This window comes from Protopterus annectens, chromosome 15.part0 (assembly GCF_019279795.1).
Source record: "Protopterus annectens isolate FY-2018-M chromosome 15.part0, PAN1.0, whole genome shotgun sequence".
Classification (NCBI taxonomy): Eukaryota; Metazoa; Chordata; order Ceratodontiformes; family Protopteridae; genus Protopterus; species Protopterus annectens.
The window spans coordinates 193302621-193323129 of NC_056749.1; the positions used below are offsets into that span (position 1 = coordinate 193302621).

The following is a 20509-nucleotide window of genomic DNA, read 5'->3' on the forward strand; positions in this document are numbered from 1 at the left end:
GTCCCGTAAAAATGTATCATCAACAAATGAGAACACTTGGAACATTTCCATTGTTGAAATATCAGGAAAAAGCCAAGTAAGTCGGTGCATGCTTTCAGATACGTTTAGGGACAGATTCCAGAAAACTAGCTCTCGATGTAAGTAACTTTCTCCAGTAATCCATAAATCAGGTTTACTCTAGAAAGTCACTTAGATCAAAAGCAAGTCTTTTAGAAGTGGGCCCTCTAACTAGTTTTTATGTGGGACAGTGCATGCATTTTCTACAAGTTTCCATTTGTTTTTTTTGGCCCTGAGACAAACACTATTCAGTCAGCTGAAATAAATGCAAATGCAACTGCAGTTTTAAGCAGAATAATAAAAAATCAGACCCAAGTGTGTGGTAATTACTTCTAAAACTCAAAAAAAAGTTTCACTCTTACCAAACATAATGTATCTGCATAGGAAATTAACAGTCATCATTCCTGAGGTGAATACATCAGAAGACATGACACATGATGTTAAATGATTGTAATGCAACGCTGCTTTTGATTAAACTCAGACACAAGTACAGAACAGTAACTGCTGAAGCACAAATTTGATTTGTTCTAAGGGCTGAAGATAAACCATATAACAGAACTTCCACTGTACCAGTGAAGTTAATTGCTCTGCATAATTTAAGGTCTTTCAGGGTGGTCTCTTGAAGCCTCTGTTGACATGTATATGCAGAGGGAGAAAGGAGACAAGAGACGCATATGTCTGCTTTTCTGTGGTGCCTGTCACTGTGAATGTTGGTGCGTTTGCGTACATATTTATACAGATATTATCATCAAAATGGTATAAGAATACCACCTATGGACATCAGTACACTTATGAAGATAACTTATCCTACTCAGAATCATGCAACTAATTTCTGTGCTATTCAATATACACTTTATCCAATTCATTTGCATGTGAAGCCAGAGTGAATGCTGGCAAGTGAGAGGCATAAGGTACCAACAAAACTTGAGTGGTGCATGAACCACACACGGTGGCTTACAAATGGTGTGTAGCGGTATACATACCTACAAGGCATGCCCTAAGAGGAAGAATCCATGTTAGGAAAGCAGAAAACAACAGTGTGATCACAAGTTACAATCATAATACTTCTACTGCAGCGTAGGAACAGTGGCTGCAGTAACACTACCTGGAGTTACACAGTCTGCAGGCAAGGTCGAACCATGATGATGCATCTTTAAATCAAAATAGTCACACAGTAACACATGGACTCATACTGAGTATTTTACGAGACAGTGAATTTTGATCCAGACTTACTGAAAGGTAGTGATATCTTACAGAATGGTGATAATAAAGCATTGAGAAAAATAAAATAAAGATAAATAATAAATAAGAGAATCATGATTTTCTGTAGTCGTGCAGTGTTTGGTCTGTATCATCAATCATAGCAATGTTTTTACTCATAATTGTACAAAAGCAAGAAATGGAGCGAGTCAACAGTATGTGCAGAAGTAACTTATATATTTAGTTTGTATTACTTAGATCAGATTGAGACACCATCTTAAAATATGTGGCACATCTGAGCTCTGACACTTTGCTCCATCATAACTCCTTGCATACAAGTTATGGATGGTACCAAGTAGGACTAACAGTTGTCAGACCAGACCTCAGCTAATCATTAGAGATGGCACAGAGCAATAAATAACAATGCTGTGATGGATTTGTAAATGGGAAATGGCACTGTGACAGGAGAGGCATTTAGATGGAAGTTAGGTTAGAAACCAGCACTGCCAAATAACTTCACAACTAATGAAGCAACATGTGGTAATATACTAGAAATAACAGAAATCTACACAAAATATAATCGATCCAATGAAAGGAACAGAAAAAATATGCCTAATATTCCTTTTGTACAAAGGGACTAACACAGTCACATTTTCAAAAATCTTTAAAAGACTCGTTAGGTAAATAACTGTCTCAAAAGAAAGTGCCATCAAAAAATCCTATAATGTACCAAAATGCAATGCCTGTACTACAAATTACATTTGTCAAGCATTCTCAAATGTAAGAGCAAAAATTTGGTCTCTAATGGCTTAGCCCTGAATCACTTGTATTCTTCATCAGTGAAAGATTACTGCTTCACAAAGACAAAATGTATAGGCTAGGCTAATTAGCAGCTCAGAAAGGACTGAATAACATTGGTTACTAATGGTTTCTGGAGTAACTGGAGCTGAGGAGCTGGCAGGTCATAAAATCATTCACAGGATACCTTTCTCTGAGAATAAAATGTCACAGGAAAGGAATGCCTGTCTCAGCCTGGCAAGTGTTGAGAGTATGGCAAGAAAAAATAGGTTTCTAGTTAAAGACATGAAATTTATTGCAGACAGCCTTCCTCTGACCCCATGCAGCTAAGTCCTCAGCATGCCCACTGAAGCACATTACTTTAGGTAGACATTACAGAATGTAAATAGAGAAATTCTAGGTCTGTTCCTTAAACATCTGTTCTGGTGTAACAAGTAAGTCATTGCATACAGTGGGCAAGTATAATCTACATGGATATTTACTGCATATTAGTACACTTTGCTGTCTGTGTAGCAATAAATGCCTGCAAACATTCCAATAGTATAATGATATAGAAATTTAACGTAAATTTCATCTTTGACAAGGGTATACCCGATATACCGGATGAGTCTTGACATTAGCTGGAAATTATCAGATGCCACTGTTAATTATCTTATAAACCTCATAAGAAATACGATTAAGCAAATGACAATTGCCCAGAAGAAAAATGTATTTACCACAGCAAACACAAAACTGAAATTACAATACAGTTTAAACTAACAGCTGCTATCCAGCATTCCATAAGTATCATCCCATCATGCAACCATCTACTAGTACTACAAGTCTAACAAGTCATCCACCCAGAACCCCTCTTCCCATTTTACACATGGGTTGGGGTGTCATTTCAACACTGACAATCATCTAGAGCCAAGGTTCACACCACTGGGTGGCTAGTCCTGCCTTGGTTGTTCTTCCATACCAGTCACACACATGCATACTCACACTTATAACAATTAAGACTGTCCAGGTACCTACTGCATGCCTTTGGAGTATGGGAGGAAACCGGACACCCAGAGAAAAATGAGTGCCATTCCATGTTCCACAATGCTCCACCATTTGGTACGGGCAGTTGAGTAGAAACCACCCTGCTCCCAATCAAGTATGATGTATTTCCATGACTAGAGCTCTACTCAGGAACAGTAATACATATTTTTGCAAGCGCTCAGCTATACAATGCCTTCCTCATCTCCAAACTCACTTTCTAACTACAATATAATAAATGCGTATATTTGTCAAATTTGGAAACAGCTAGATGTATTATACTTCACTTCAGCTGTCAGCAGAAAAAGGAGGAGGTGCAAAGCCACGAGTGCAGTAAATTCACAAAACTAACATTCAGACAATGTATATTTAGCTAGTCTGACTTGTCAGAATACATTTTCTGAAATGTGCCACCCATATAATAAAAGCATAACTGTACAACTACATTTAATACAGTACTATTCTGAATTACCTTTTCCTTTTAATGACACACTTTATTTTTAGTACACTGTTTGGATTAAAGTGCCATAAACCTACCCCCACAGAATACTTAATTTTAACTATTAACTGACCAGTGTTCAATGCATGTTGGACATACTTCTCAGGGATTGATCAGTACTGTCTCTGGAATGTGAAAACATTGGTCCCAACATCATGTGATCTACCGCAAAGTTCGGATATGAGAGCTTCTTGAAGGAAGGAGCATCAGGCTCGGAAATGATGCCACTGTGGCCAATGAAAGCTAAACTGATCCAGGATACCCCGCTCCATAATAGTCAAATAATCCCATAAAGAAAAATAATAGAAACTAAAATTTTATTTTGCAACTACTTGGAGCAACAATTAGGAAATCACTTCTATGGGATATTTGCCAATTTATTTTTAAAATTTTCACTGAATGATTTTTGTGGCTGCAGGAAACAGTCCTGTAAGAGCTCAGAGTTTGACATCACACATCATTGTATGAATGAATAAAAGACATATACTGCTATTTTCAATGGTTCCAAACACTTAAATTGCATCTTGCCTGAAGGATCGTAGGCCCTCTTTGCCATCTGACATAGTTTAAAAGCAGATGGTGCAAACATCTGTACATTTTTAACTGATGAAGTGCAAATTGCATTGTCTTTGTTGTGGCGGTCATGTTCTTTATGCTTTTTTGTGTTTCCTTCTTACATGATCAAACCATAAATTGCTCAGAGGCTGTTTTTTTTTAATTTGATACGAAATAGTGTGGGTTCCAGATTTAAGCAATTAACTCTACTTCTAATTTTATAACAGAATTATAAAGAAAAGTATTGTTTGTAAATGAGGTTAAATGAACAGTGACTTCTTAAAGCCTGTAAAAGCTACAAAATCCTCTCTCATTCTATGACATGAAGAATATTGATGTGTCTTTTACCTATTTTTAATAGATTTGTTAAGTGTACGGCTGGGCTGCTTAAAATAAAGTCATAGCTCCAGACTGATGGAATGCAAGATTCACTGTTGTATTCAGACAAATTCAGCTGCATGTGTAGCTGAGTTTCACATGTCTGGAGTTATCATCATATAAAACAATCTTAGAATTCAAGTGATCATTATTCTCAGGCGGCTGAAAATATTTCCTGACACAGAGGTAAATGATGCCTGGAGCAAACATCCACAAGAAGGACATTTAAAGGTATACAATGCTCACTTCCTCTAGGTATAATAAATCACGTGACTTTCCAGAACGACACTAAGGCACAGTGTCTTAAAAGATATATATATATATATATATATATATATGTGTGTGTGTGTGTGTGTGTGTGTGTGTGTGTAGGTGTACTGAAATTGAACAAAACACTCTTCTCAAAGTTTACAAAGTCAACAAAAAAATGCTGACTTTGCCAACATTGACCCACAACTACACATGTGCCAATTGATAATCTCAGCACATGCAAAACTTAACATAAAAACATATTTTAAAAAAAAAAAAAAAAGGGAAATTGGAGCCCCCCCCCCCCCCCCCCCCATTCACACCTCTGCTAATTATATATACTAACTCTAAAATTGCACAACCTTGGGAAAAGGGCAGATTTCTCTACCACGAGAATTGTGTGATCTCGGACACGTGTTGATCAAATTTTATTGCTAAACAAATACCTATCAAAGGTACGGTCAATCAATTTCAGTTGAACCCATACACACACACACACACACACACACACACATTATATATATATATATATATATATATATATATATATATATATATGTATGTGTGTGGGGGGGGTTGCAAGGAGGCTGGCACCCTTGCTACACAGGTTTAGCTTATTTTTTTTATTTCTACTTTAGTCTTCAAACTTTTAAATGTTTGATGTTATGGTCTCGGCCATATAGTCTTCGAACATTTAAAAGTTTGATCTACTGAAGTAGATTGATTTTATATATATATATATATATATATATATATATATATATATATAGGGTCTATATTTAAACACCGAACATTTGAAATGTTGGGTGTTCTAATATTGACCCGTTTTCAGAGAAAGCTGAAAATATCCGTTTCTGTTACTTCGGTATTTTCAGCGCTCTGGTGGAAAGGTTGTGTTGGGATTCAGGTAAGTGTGCGATTGTGTGGATGTATGGGTTAGGTGCATTAGGGTTAGGGCACGGGTCAGGTAAGTGTGCGATTGTGTGGACGTGTGGGTTAGGTCGGGTTAGGTAAGTTAGGGTTAGGGCGCGAGTGAGGTGACTGTGCGATAGTGACGGACGTTAGGGTTTGTGTTAAGGTAAGTGGATAGTTAGTGGTGTTTGTATAGTTTAGTGTAGGGTTAGGTGTTAGAGTTTAGGTGTTTGTGTGTGGATTGCTGTTTGTTTTGTGTGCTTGTGTTGTGTGCATGTGTTTCCGAATGTTCGATTTTTTTTTTTCGATTGCTAGGGATCGATATTAGAACACTCGACATTTTGAATGTTTGGTGTTCTAATATAGATCCATATATATATATATATATATATATATATATATATATATATATATATATATATATCTATCTATCTAAATAAAATACACACACATGGACCAAGGGAGAGCACAGATGCAGGAAGCAGTTACAATGTGTCTTTGCACAATATCATGTACTGAATAAGAAAGTGCATAACTGCAACCTTAGATTCAGTTCCTCACTTCCTTTACCCTTCACCTGGTTTACAAACATTTTTTGTATATAATGTATATCTGTAAATATGTAGTACTTATTATTCACAGTAGTGCAGTAATCTGTTTCTGTACAGCCCTTTAAGTGCGTTTCATTTCATGCTTACATTTATTCAGCTGTAGCTATCTTTACTTCCTTGTATGATCGGTATACTTTTGCTGTGATACTCTCTATGCTTCCACTTAGAGAATGAAATTGGTCCGCTAAGATTAGAGCTCTACCCTGGTAAAATTCAAGTAAATACATACAATAAAATAAATAAAATACATTCCACGTTTTACATTACACAAATGCAATTATTTTGTGTTGCATGCAAGATGCATGGCCTTAGCAGACCTGCTCATCATGAAATCATCTGACATGAGCTAGAGCGCTGCCTCACCACCAATGGTCTCTTCCCAAGACAAATAGAGAATCTTCATTGAAACCTTCAACGACCCAATACCTTAAAACCTAGTAGCAATAGCACAGACCCCACTGGCAAGTGCAGAAGTTTGGTTTGTCTACTTATTTTAAAAGGATAAGCTGCAGACCCTATTAATCTGACAGATTAATACTGTTCTCACACAGTTCTAACCAAAATCTAGTAAAGATGGCCTTATGCTTGTCAATACATTGCTGAATCTACTCACTAATATTCACTGTGATAAACCTTCATGAATGCTGTCCCAATCACTGAACACCATTTGTAAGAATTAATACGCCTCCTATACCTTCTTAATTAACTCACCTTGTACCATTGCACTTTAACCTCCTACTCTCATACATCTACTTTTTCTGAAAATGTTATCCATTTAGGCTCCTGGATTCCATTTAACTGCTTGGGGTACCACTTATACTAAATAGGACTGCACAGTAATCTCCCCTTCTTTCATTTCCCCAGTTCCTCATAACTGTTTCAGCGAGTTCTGTCACAGTCTAAGGAGTCCTCTGGCAGTTGGTGCACAGGACTAAAGCTCCATCTTGTAATGAACTGCTGTCTGCAACAAGGGTGCGGGGTTTGAACTTGTTCGCCTTCATTTATGGGAGAGGGGTTGACATAATGACTAAGGTCTTTATCTCACAGATACAAGGTATAGGGTTTGATTCTTACCTCTGGTTATTGGCCACGCTTGTAATAGTCTGCAGAATGACAGGCTCATGGGTAAATACTAAGCTACAAGTCTTTCTGAAGTGCTTGTGCTTTCGACACCCTAAAAATGCCATAATAATGACTCTGTTTCACATCTTGCATACATACACACACACGCACTAATACTAATTTATAATAATTACCCCAAAAATGATTAGCTGTGAAGCATAAATAATGCAAGTTGTTTGTTCTGTGGGACTGTTTGAGGTGTCGTCGCTTTGGACACTGTTAAGGAGGAGCCAAGAAAAAAAAAGGGGTTTATCAATAAATTATACTCAGTTGATCCAAGAATAAAGGATGCAGTAATCAGCAGAGGCTTCACAGATGAACAGATAAACCTTCTGATATGATCAGTAAACTGAAGGAGGATCCATTGGACAGCTAAGAATGTTCTGTACTACATACTCAAGTAATAAGCTACATACCGAGTAACAGGCAAAGATGTGTGCAAGAGGAGACCACTCATACGGGATTGTCCCACTTAGCTCAGTTGTCTTTCAAAGGATGCCTTTTTGGATGATGATGCCAAGGGGCACAGCAAAGTCTCTCATTTGTGTAAGTGCATTTCCCTTCACCAGGGTCTCTTCCGTCTTCAAAAGCATTAGGCACTGGGGATTCCTAACCCGGACTCATTCTCTGAATCACAGAGAGCTGTAGATGTACACAATGTGTTCTGACAAAGTGGTTCTGTGGATTCACTTTGTAAAGGACACCTAACCAAAGACTGTGTATCTAGGGAGGTAATGTGAACATCCACAATGTTACTTCCCTCAGTGTGGAGTCGGCATGTCTTCCCTAATTTTCACATGGGTTTTCTCCAGGTGCTCCAATTTCTTCCCACATTCTGAAGACATGCAATCTGTAGATTGGACACACTAAATTGGCCAAAGGTGTGAGTATGTATGTGTGTGAATGTATATATGGCATAGGAGAACAACCACTGCATGGCTACCCACCTAGCAGTGTGAACCTTGGCTCTAGATTGTCACTTAATGTGACACATCGACCCCATGTGCAAAAATGGAAAAAAGGTTATGGATGAATTTCTCTCTTCTTAGGTTGAAAGTATGCATTGGTATGCATGGGTTATAAGTTGCATGAAGACAAATGCTAGTACACAGAAATACATTTGTACATTAAAGAAAAATATTACCTCTTCTCCATCAGGAGTCACAGAGTCATAAGCACAGCTGGCTACCATGGACAGGAACTGCAGCAAACGAAGCAAGGTATCACAGTTGCACGGTGGCAGTAAATAGATCAGAAGCTGAAGAACTGACAGCTGCTGCCTCATTTCCATGGCTGCTCCCAAAAAAAGAATAAAAACTAAGTCAAGGCCTGGATCTACAAATGCAAATCCCAGGAACTACATTATGAAATCTTTGGTACTATAAAGAATCCCTTTGTTTATAAAAAAAAACATTTCTGCCAGCAACCCAAAGCAAAGTTTATTTTGTTAGCTGGTTTAACAAATATCAGATGTTCAGACAAAAAAGTATTCTCCTGTACAGTGCACATGTGGTTTAGGTGCAGAACTCTCTGTATCTTGCTAATGTGAGGAGGAGGTCAGTAAAGTGTACACAGATGTAATAAGAGTCACACTAGCTAAAATGTCATCACAAGGCCTGGGGGCTTTCACATGCTGCATGACACATAAAAATGTCAATCCTGTACTTAAAAACGAAATTCAAAAAATGACGACCCTGGACATCTTCAAGAAAGGCAGCAGCGATTTTAATACATGTTAAAACATATAAACGTCACAAAATGCAAATTAGTAAAATTATAAGCACTTTCATTCCATCATTATACTTCAGACTGACAAGTATTAAAATCGCTGTTGCCTTTCTTGAAGACGTCCAGGGTCATTGTTTTCTGAATTTTGTTTTTGGATATAATCCTGTACTTAACCAATGTACTGACTGGGTAACTTTTTACCCCCCTCCCAAAGGTAAAAAAATAGAAAACAAAACAAATACATGCATGCTATTAATCTTAAGATGATGAAGGCATAATCTTTTGTTTTAGACGTGGGTATGTAAGGTTGTATCTCCTAACTACAACTGAGAAAAAATCATTAAGGCAGAGGGCCAGAAAACTTCTTATTAGAGGTTAGTTCATTATCCATTCTGCACAGGAGTGCAGAATATCAGTCTCATTCATGTGCCTGTTAATCACCCAACGAGCATCTGCAAAACACATCCAGAGTATCCTTTCATTCCACAATTATTAACAGAAGTATTCTTCAAAGTGTGCATTTTAAAGCTTTCAGCTGAAATATTGAGGACTGATGTATTGTTTTTCAGTTTATAACAGATAACTGATTTTGCTCCTTACTGCTTTGTTTCATTTATTTTATTTATTTATTTATTTTACATTTGTTGACCGGGCTAGTCTAACTGGATATATGTCCGTTTTCAGTAGAGGCCTGGGGAGAAAAGCTCCACATAAAACAAACAGCATATTAAAAATTCAGTTTCAAAACATTAAACTTCAATTAAAGATACTAGTCATACAAAACATGTGCTACAAGGTAAATGAGCATATGTGATATAAGAAAGTAGAACAAAATAAAACACCCCTTTTTTTTCCAGTCACTGTGGGAAGGAAGTATTCAGAAGGATGAGGAGATTCCAGAACAAAGTTTTAAGTAAGGAGCAGCAGGAGAGACTAGTTTAAAGAGAACAGAGTTGGGAGAAAATTAGTTGCGGGGTAGTAACTCAGAGTGACAGGGGAGAAGTTCAGTATGTCCATCTTGGGTAGAATAAGTCCAACATAGAGGTAGTGGACTTAAAAGGGAAAACTGAGTGGAAGTGGAATAGCAAAGAAAGAAATAGATGATAATAACAGGATGAGAAAATCTTAGTCTGGGTTAGTACAGGGACATAGCCAGTGGCTAGTAAGATATAATTTTAAGTTTCTTTTTGAAAAGTGTAGTAGAAGAGAGAGAGGTAAGTTCAGAAGGAAGTAGGTTCCAGCTTTTACCCACTGAATTAGAGAAGAGGGGATCACCTGCTTTATTGTAGGGCTTATGTACAGATACCAGTAGTTTGTTGGCTGAGCATAGATTTGTAAGATTGTTATATGGGCTGATAAGATTTGTGAGAATTGGTGTTTTAACTGGATAATAAAGGGTTTTATGGGTAATAACTAGTTGTTGAAATAAAATCTGATTGTGCAGTTCAAGCCAACCCAGTTGATTCAGATTTTGGCAGTGGTGGGTTCTAAAGGGGGAGCCGGTAGCAAATCTGGCTATACTATTGTAGGAGATTGCAAGCTTGTTGAGGTTAGTTTTAGATAGATTAGTGTATATAAGAGAGGCATAAAACAGAGTAGAGATAAGGTGGCTGTGAGCAATAGTAGTTCTGGCTGTGGGAGTAAGGTAGGGTTTAATTTTGTAGAGGGAGCCTAGTTTATGGTTAACTGATTTTATTGTGGAGTTGATATGAGTATCATAGTTAAGGCTGTGGTCAATAGTAACTCCTAAGAGTTTGGTAGAAGTGTCAGGACATATGACTGTGCCATTTCTAAATTTGATAGAGAAGTTAAATGGGGTAGATTTTTGTGTAGGAGTAAATATTAGTAGTTTAGTCTTTTTTGGGTTGAGGAGAAGACCGCATTGTAAAAAACATTCTTCTACAAGCTCAAAGATATTTTGGGTAAGGGACTGCAGTTCAGAAGACCCTGTAACTGAGGATATTAATGTGGAGTCATCAGCGTATTGTATAGTTACAGCTTGAGGGATACTAATAGATAGATCGTTTATAAAGATGGAGAATAGAAGAGGGCCTAAAATAGATCCTTGGGGTACACCAAGGGTGACAGGAAGAGGGGCAAATAGAGCGTTTTCTTAAAGCACTGCTTGTTGCCTTTTATCTAAGTAGGACTTGAACCACTGTAGTGCTTGAGTATCTAGTGAGAGGGGCTTGAGAAGATTCAAGAGTAGTTGATGGTTAACCATCATCTAGCAATTCATCATTATGAATCAAGCTTTATAATATTAAAGGGCAATGAGGTAATAATATTTGTGACGTAGTAAGTAGAACAAATCAGCCACGGTGGTGCAGCGGTAGCGTTGTTGCCTCACAACAAGAGGTTCTCCTGCTCAATTCTCGGCTGGAGTGCCTTCTGTGTGGAGTCTGCATGTTCTCCCCACGGTCGAGTGGCGTTCGAAAGACATGCGTAAATGGGCGTACCTTCATTGAATGCTGGGCATTGGGCTGGCAACTCAGCACCATAAAAATCTACTGCCAATCATTAGAGGACCGGAATTCCGCTGTGGTGACCCCTAACCGGGAAAAGCCGAAAAGAGAAAAAAGTAGTACAAAGCAAAAAAGCTAAAGACATAAGCTGTGAAAGACAAGGCTCAATGAAAACTGAACATTTTATTTATTTATTTATGGTTTCATTTTTATCTGTCAGGTAGATTGACCTGGTTCCCTTTTTCAGTCACAACAAAAGTGCAGCACACTTAGAACAGTAATACAGTATAGACAAAAAAGATATACAGAACTTAGCATGAAGAATATTAGGCCAATTTAAAGGCTTAAAAGCAATTAATTGAAGTACAAAATATTGTTGTTTTTCACAACTACATTAAAACATCCTTACGAGATCAGTCAAGTGTGTCCTGCATTCAAGTAAACAAAGGTGGAGTGGAAGCTCTTTTTAAGCAAGCAAAATTAAAAGAAATTGTGTTTCTGGTAAAGGAAACAGTACTTGGTATCTGTTAAATTGAAAATAACTTACAAGCATTAAGCCAGCAATTCAAAACTCAGGATAAATGAGACATAAAAGACAGACTGTACAGCTACACATCAGAATCTAAACTTGCATTCTACGAAATGTAAGAAATTAATTTAAAATACATTCCTCTTTAACTGTGACAGTTTCATGTGCCACAAACACCTTGGAATGTTCTGGCACCTGCTAGTTCTACTTTAGAACACCTAGTCTTGTACTTACATGCAGTGCTGATAAATGCTGAATAAAGCTCTCTTGGAAGCAAAGGATCCGGCATGTCTCGTAAAAACTCCTTTAATAAGGCAGCAATGTCATGGACACACTGCTCTTCATCAAGAAACAGATCCAAGCCCTGATCGAACTCCTCACGTAACTGAAATAAAACTATTACAGCTAAGTAACAGTAGAGGTTTCTGCACATAATATACATTTTTCTCATTATATTTGCATATGTATACATTTTCCCAAAAAGCAATGCCAGGGTTATAGCATACGGTGGAATTTACACACATTACACAATATGAATATAATTCAGTTAAAGTAGCTCCAAGCTCCCAGTGTAATAACCCCTCCCCCCCAAAATAAATAAATAAATAAATAAAATTATGGTATTCCTTTCCAAGAACTATTCTCTAGACACATTTTTTTCATTACATTTGCATATGTGTACATTTTCCCAACAATCAATGCCGGGGGTATATGATATGGTGGAATTTATACATTACATAATATGAATATAATTCAGTTAAAAAGTGGCTCCAAGCCCCTCCCCCCCAAAAAAAATAAAATCATGGTATTCCTTTCCAAAAATATAATTTTCTATACTCAGTATAATTTCATCCCAAAATATAAAAATAGATACCATCTCATACCAATGATTTATCAAGAACATGGTCATTTATATAGAATCAATAACTTTATAACAGACTCTAGGTGTAAAGCCATTGCAAATATTTATCTCCCACCTACACTAAGACAGGACTCCCCCCATTGTTTCTAATCCCCAAACTTCTCAACTAAACAAGCTCACCAAGTACTACAACAAAATAATACACAAGAACCCATCACCGTCCAAACTAATACAAACTACAATGGTTACAACTTCCAGATCTCATCAAATACTACACACACAGGAACCCATCACTGTCCAAACTAATACAAACTACAATGGTTACAACTTCCAGATCTCATCAAATACTACACACACAGGAACCCATCACTGTCCAAACTAATACAAACTACAATGGTTACAACTTCCAGATCTCATCAAATACTACACACACAGGAACCCATCACTGTCCAAACTAATACAAACTACAATGGTTACAACTTCCAGATCTCATCAAATACTACACACACAGGAACCCAACACTGTCCAAACTAATACAAACTACAATGGTTACAACTTCCAGATCTCATCAAATACTACACACACAGGAACCCATCACTGTCCAAACTAATACAAACTACAATGGTTACAACTTCCAGATCTCATCAAATACTACACACACAGGAACCCATCACTGTCCAAACTAATACAAACTACAATGGTTACAACTTCCAGATCTCATCAAATACTACACACACAGGAACCCATCACTGTCCAAACTAATACAAACTACAATGGTTACAACTTCCAGATCTCATCAAATACTACACACACAGGAACCCATCACTGTCCAAACTAATACAAACTACAATGGTTACAACTTCCAGATCTCATCAAATACTACACACACAGGAACCCATCACTGTCCAAACTAATACAAACTACAATGGTTACAACTTCCAGATCTCATCAAATACTACACACACAGGAACCCATCACTGTCCAAACTAATACAAACTACAATGGTTACAACTTCCAGATCTCATCAAATACTACACACACAGGAACCCATCACTGTCCAAACTAATACAAACTACAATGGTTACAACTTCCAGATCTCATCAAATACTACACACACAGGAACCCAACACTGTCCAAACTAATACAAACTACAATGGTTACAACTTCCAGATCTCATCAAATACTACACACACAGGAACCCATCACTGTCCAAACTAATACAAACTACAATGGTTACAACTTCCAGATCTCATCAAATACTACACACACAGGAACCCATCACTGTCCAAACTAATACAAACTACAATGGTTACAACTTCCAGATCTCATCAAATACTACACACACAGGAACCCATCACTGTCCAAACTAATACAAACTACAATGGTTACAACTTCCAGATCTCATCAAATACTACACACACAGGAACCCATCACTGTCCAAACTAATACAAACTACAATGGTTACAACTTCCAGATCTCATCAAATACTACACACACAGGAACCCATCACTGTCCAAACTAATACAAACTACAATGGTTATAACTTCCAGATCTCATCAAATACTACACACACAGGAACCCATCACTGTCCAAACTAATGCAAACTACAATGGTTACAACTTCCAGATCTCATCAAATACTACACACACAGGAACCCATCACCGTCCAAACTAATACAAACTACAATGGTTACAACTTCCAGATCTCATCAAATACTACAAACACAGGAACCCATCACCGTCCAAACTAATACAAACTACAATGGTTACAACTTCCAGATCTCATCAAATACTACACACACAGGAACCCATCACTGTCCAAACTAATGCAAACTACAATGGTTACAACTTCCAGATCTCATCAAATACTACACACACAGGAACCCATCACTGTCCAAACTAATGCAAACTACAATGGTTACAACTTCCAGATCTCATCAAATACTACACACACAGGAACCCATCACTGTCCAAACTAATGCAAACTACAATGGTTACAACTTCCAGATCTCATCAAATACTACACACACAGGAACCCATCACTGTCCAAACTAATGCAAACTACAATGGTTACAACTTCCAGATCTCATCAAATACTACACACACAGGAACCCATCACTGTCCAAACTAATGCAAACTACAATGGTTACAACTTCCAGATCTCATCAAATACTACACACACAGGAACCCATCACTGTCCAAACTAATACAAACTACAATGGTTACAACTTCCAGATCTCATCAAATACTACACACACAGGAACCATCACCGTCCAAACTAATACAAACTACAATGGTTACAACTTCCAGATCTCATCAAATACTACACACACAGGAACCCATCACTGTCCAAACTAATACAAACTACAATGGTTACAACTTCCAGATCTCATCAAATACTACACACACAGGAACCCATCACTGTCCAAACTAATACAAACTACAATGGTTACAACTTCCAGATCTCATCAAATACTACACACACAGGAACCCATCACTGTCCAAACTAATGCAAACTACAATGGTTACAACTTCCAGATCTCATCAAATGCTACACGCACAGGAACCCATCACTGTCCAAACTAATACAAACTACAATGGTTACAACTTCCAGATCTCATCAAATACTACACACACAGGAACCCATCACCGACCAAACTAATGCAAACTACAATGGTTACAACTTCCAGATCTCATCAAATACTACACACACAGGAACCCATCACCGTCCAAACTAATACAAACTACAATGGTTACAACTTCCAGATCTCATCAAATACTACACACACAGGAACCCATCACTGTCCAAACTAATACAAACTACAATGGTTACAACTTCCAGATCTCATCAAATACTACACACACAGGAACCCATCACTGTCCAAACTAATGCAAACTACAATGGTTACAACTTCCAGATCTCATCAAATACTACACACACAGGAACCCATCACTGTCCAAACTAATACAAACTACAATGGTTACAACTTCCAGATCTCATCAAATACTACACACACAGGAACCCATCACTGTCCAAACTAATGCAAACTACAATGGTTACAACTTCCAGATCTCATCAAATACTACACACACAGGAACCCATCACTGTCCAAACTAATACAAACTACAATGGTTACAACTTCCAGATCTCATCAAATACTACACACACAGGAACCCATCACTGTCCAAACTAATACAAACTACAATGGTTACAACTTCCAGATCTCATCAAATACTACACACACAGGAACCCATCACTGTCCAAACTAATACAAACTACAATGGTTACAACTTCCAGATCTCATCAAATACTATACACACAGGAACCCATCACTGTCCAAACTAATGCAAACTACAATGGTTACAACTTCCAGATCTCATCAAATGCTACACACACAGGAACTCATCACCGTCCAAACTAATACAAACTACAATGGTTACAACTTCCAGATCTCATCAAATACTACACACACAGGAACCCATCACTGTCCAAACTAATGCAAACTACAATGGTTACAACTTCCAGATCTCATCAAATACTACACACACAGGAACCCATCACTGTCCAAACTAATACAAACTACAATGGTTACAACTTCCAGATCTCATCAAATACTACACACACACAGGAACCCATCACTGTCCAAACTAATACAAACTACAATGGTTACAACTTCCAGATCTCATCAAATACTACACACACAGGAACCCATCACCGTCCAAACTAATACAAACTACAATGGTTACAACTTCCAGATCTCATCAAATACTACACACACAGGAACCCATCACTGTCCAAACTAATACAAACTACAATGGTTACAACTTCCAGATCTCATCAAATACTACACACACAGGAACCCATCACTGTCCAAACTAATACAAACTACAATGGTTACAACTTCCAGATCTCATCAAATACTACACACACAGGAACCCATCACTGTCCAAACTAATACAAACTACAATGGTTACAACTTCCAGATCTCATCAAATACTACACACACAGGAACCCATCACTGTCCAAACTAATACAAACTACAATGGTTACAACTTCCAGATCTCATCAAATACTACACACACAGGAACCCATCACTGTCCAAACTAATACAAACTACAATGGTTATAACTTCCAGATCTCATCAAATACTTGAAACTACAAGTGGCACATCCCTACCACACCCATCTTTATTTATTTAAATATTTATATTTATTATTATATATTGATATTATATATTACACATAATATAACATTATATAAATATATATATATATATATATATATATATATATATATATATATATATATATATATAGATAGATACCACAGTATATGATCTAGGATGCATATAATACATTATATATTTTATTGTATATTTGAGCTATTTATATTTATTTTATGTAATAATTTAATAATTTATTTAATAATTTAATGTAATAGTATAAACCCCAAAGACACTTGCAGTCACAAGAAAAAGTACTGGCCACTGCCATTAAAACATAAAACTCACTTAGCAAACCCCTTTACCCCCATGCAGTATCTCTACTATGGAATACTTTACAGTACCTACAAAATGCAGACTAATAAAATCCAAACCAAACTTCCTCAAGGTCCTTCGCTTTCTTTGTTTCCATAACAAACTATGCAAGTGTCCCATACCACCTGACTGAAAAATATAATCCAAGCCTCCCTTCCTCTCATCTTTCCAGTATTAACTGTCGTACTCTGCCATATGGCTTCCAATTCATGAAAATGTATGTATGAAAATTGTTTCCTGATTGTCTTACAATGTGCTTGTTAAAACTATACTTCCATATTTGTGTTTGTGAAAATTTTACCTCCACATCTCATAATGTACGATATCCTGCATTTCCTTGTATGTAGTAAATTACACTTATTTACATTGCCAAGTCTTTTTATTAATAGAAAGACAATGATTTGTTAAGCTGCTAATCTTTAAAAAGATGTTTGCTTACTTACAAATGGAGATTTTCTCCTCCAGGCCTTTGTTGAAAAGGGGTCTTGTACTTGTATGGCCTAGTCAGATAATACCAGTGAACACATGCAAATAAATTTAAATTTGGTTAATAGGGAGAAGCTCTAGTAACCAAATGCTTTAGCCAGATGTGACTAAATCCTGCAAGGCTTGCCCACACTAACCATGGTTTACTGCTTCTACGCTGTTTGTTTTCCTTGTTAAATGCATTTTATGACAGTTGATTATGTGCCATGGTGGTATCATGAATATTTATGACTTATTCTAATATGCATTTTAAATTAATTAATTAATTTATTTATTTAGCTGTACTAAAATGAAAGAAATGTATGTATTTAGCTGCAACAGTTTACAATTAAATACACAAAGTCACTGCTGTCGACTGGCATGCTGTTGAAAGGCAGTTTTCCAATGGGCAGAATGCCAACTCAAAATACACAGACTACACTACAGCAAATGGGTAGTGTAGTTCGAGTATCTGAGTTCAGCATTGTGCAGCGACATCTCGGTTCAGTGAGGAATAAGGAATTAGCCCATTTCCTCACTGTAGTACGATCTCGGAATTGGTGTATATAAGTTGCAGGGAGTGTGTGGGGAGGGTGTAGCCCCCTTGCAAAATAGTAAAATATATGTACCACTGACTATGGAATGTCACGGTATGGAAGCTGCATAGCACGGGTGACTGACATCACCTCCTGCTATGTCGAATACATTGAACTACAGATGTCGATGTATTCACCTTTCAACCTGGTCAGAATTTCTCTGTTCAGGATTTCATGTCGACCATGTGACTGGTTGACCCATGCAGCTTCCATGTTTTAATAGTAAACCAGCTGCAATATGATGAAAGGACGTAGGATTTAAATTCTCAGATAGCTGCCCTGCAGATTCCTGAACTGACATTTCTCTATCTATAAATCAATAAGCTGCATTTCTCTCTTGCAGATGCTGAAGCACATCTGATAATCATACATGCTACAGTCTAGAAAGTGTTACTTAGATTAAAGTGGTGTACGGTGATGTAGGTTTCAGTTCTGATTCAAAACACTTCCCTTTTTATTTCCATTGTTTTTTTAATGATTTATTATGCAACAAAATGATATATATATATCTATATATATATATATATATATATATATATATATATATATATAGATAGATAGATGTACATATATGAGAGTACTGATAATACAAGAAACTTCCAAACATCAAGGTCATTAAAATTGACAAAAACTATGTAAACACCTCATTTCATACATCCCCAACACATAACTGGTGAATATGCATATTCCCCAACCACAGGGATTGTTGATCTCACAAACCTGTCAAAAAAGATGATTGAGAATCAAAGCATGTCGACAAGACTGATGTTGACACTAGGGAGCTTCACTTATTTTAAGTGCTGCCATATATAGTGTGTGTGTGTGTGTGTGTGTGTGTGTGTGTGTGTGTGTGTGTGTGTGTGAGTGCATTGCAAATCCATATTCAAGCATTTCTTCATATTAATAACTAGTGTTTGTAAACTAGCTAAGAAGATTTTGTGCATGTATGTGTGCACTTGTGTGCACGTGTACATGAATGTGTGAAATTTACTGCAAATCTGTGTACAGGCATTCCTCATATTAACATTCTGGGTGTCTATAAACTGGCTAAGAACATTGTTTATCTTTTTTTTTTTTTTAAGCAGATGTCCATACATTAAAAACAAAACAAGACAACATGGCGTTTATAAAATTAGTAATCTGCAAATTATAGACAAGTGAAACAAAGGGAAAAGACTGCAGTGTAATATGAACATAAATGTTAGCAAACAGAATATCAACAAAATGAGCACTTAGCAAGTACTGGTGCTCTAGCTGGTTTGTAAATAGTAAGGAAATTAAATCCATATTTTTCCACAAACTAAATATGACTAATTCCCACGCACAACTAAAAAAAAGGAAAATGTAAGTGCAATATTTGTGGAGCAGACATTTATAATTACACCTTTAAGACCATTTTTTTTTAATTAATCAGTAGGCAAAAAAAGCCATGTTTTGCATTCGTCTTTTTCTTTACACAAATGTACTTTTTTTGTAATTAATAAAATATGCAATACTATGAGACTGTCAAAATGTCAGTGTTTTATTGCTCTTGGGGTGGACAGTTCTATTTTTTTTTTTTTGTTGTTGATCGTACTGCATACCTATTTCTCTCTCTATGAATGTTTATTTTACTTATTTCACTTGTGTTAAACAGAAGTCAATTTCTCTGGAATCTCCACATTAACAAGTAATACAACTGTAGAAAATAAAAATATAGGCCATCTGTATAACAATATGTATGTGCAAAGATTGTAACAAAAAAATTTATAAGAAAAACAGATAAGCTAAACAACAGTACATGAATATCACGATAACCTAACCACCACCTATAAACCTATGAACCAGTTATTACTGGCTTGTGTTTGATTTTAACAGGTTTGCTATGCATAAACAATTTTTGAAATTTGTCTTTAATGATGTTTCTTTGTGGGGGATTTGGTACCT

General features: G+C 36.7%; 1 protein-coding gene across 1 annotated transcript in view; it reads right to left on the reverse strand.

The window, feature by feature from the left end:
- The window catches only part of LOC122789809 (rho GTPase-activating protein 6-like), a 442274-nt gene that overhangs the window by 152317 nt on the left and 269448 nt on the right, over positions 1-20509 (reverse strand). Inside the window, exons 6-7 of the mRNA XM_044057251.1 lie at positions 12358-12508; positions 8546-8694 (exon numbers count right to left, since the gene is read on the reverse strand). Of these exons, the coding sequence (XP_043913186.1) occupies positions 8546-8694; positions 12358-12508 (300 nt within the window). The remainder of the gene's footprint in view (positions 1-8545; positions 8695-12357; positions 12509-20509) is intronic.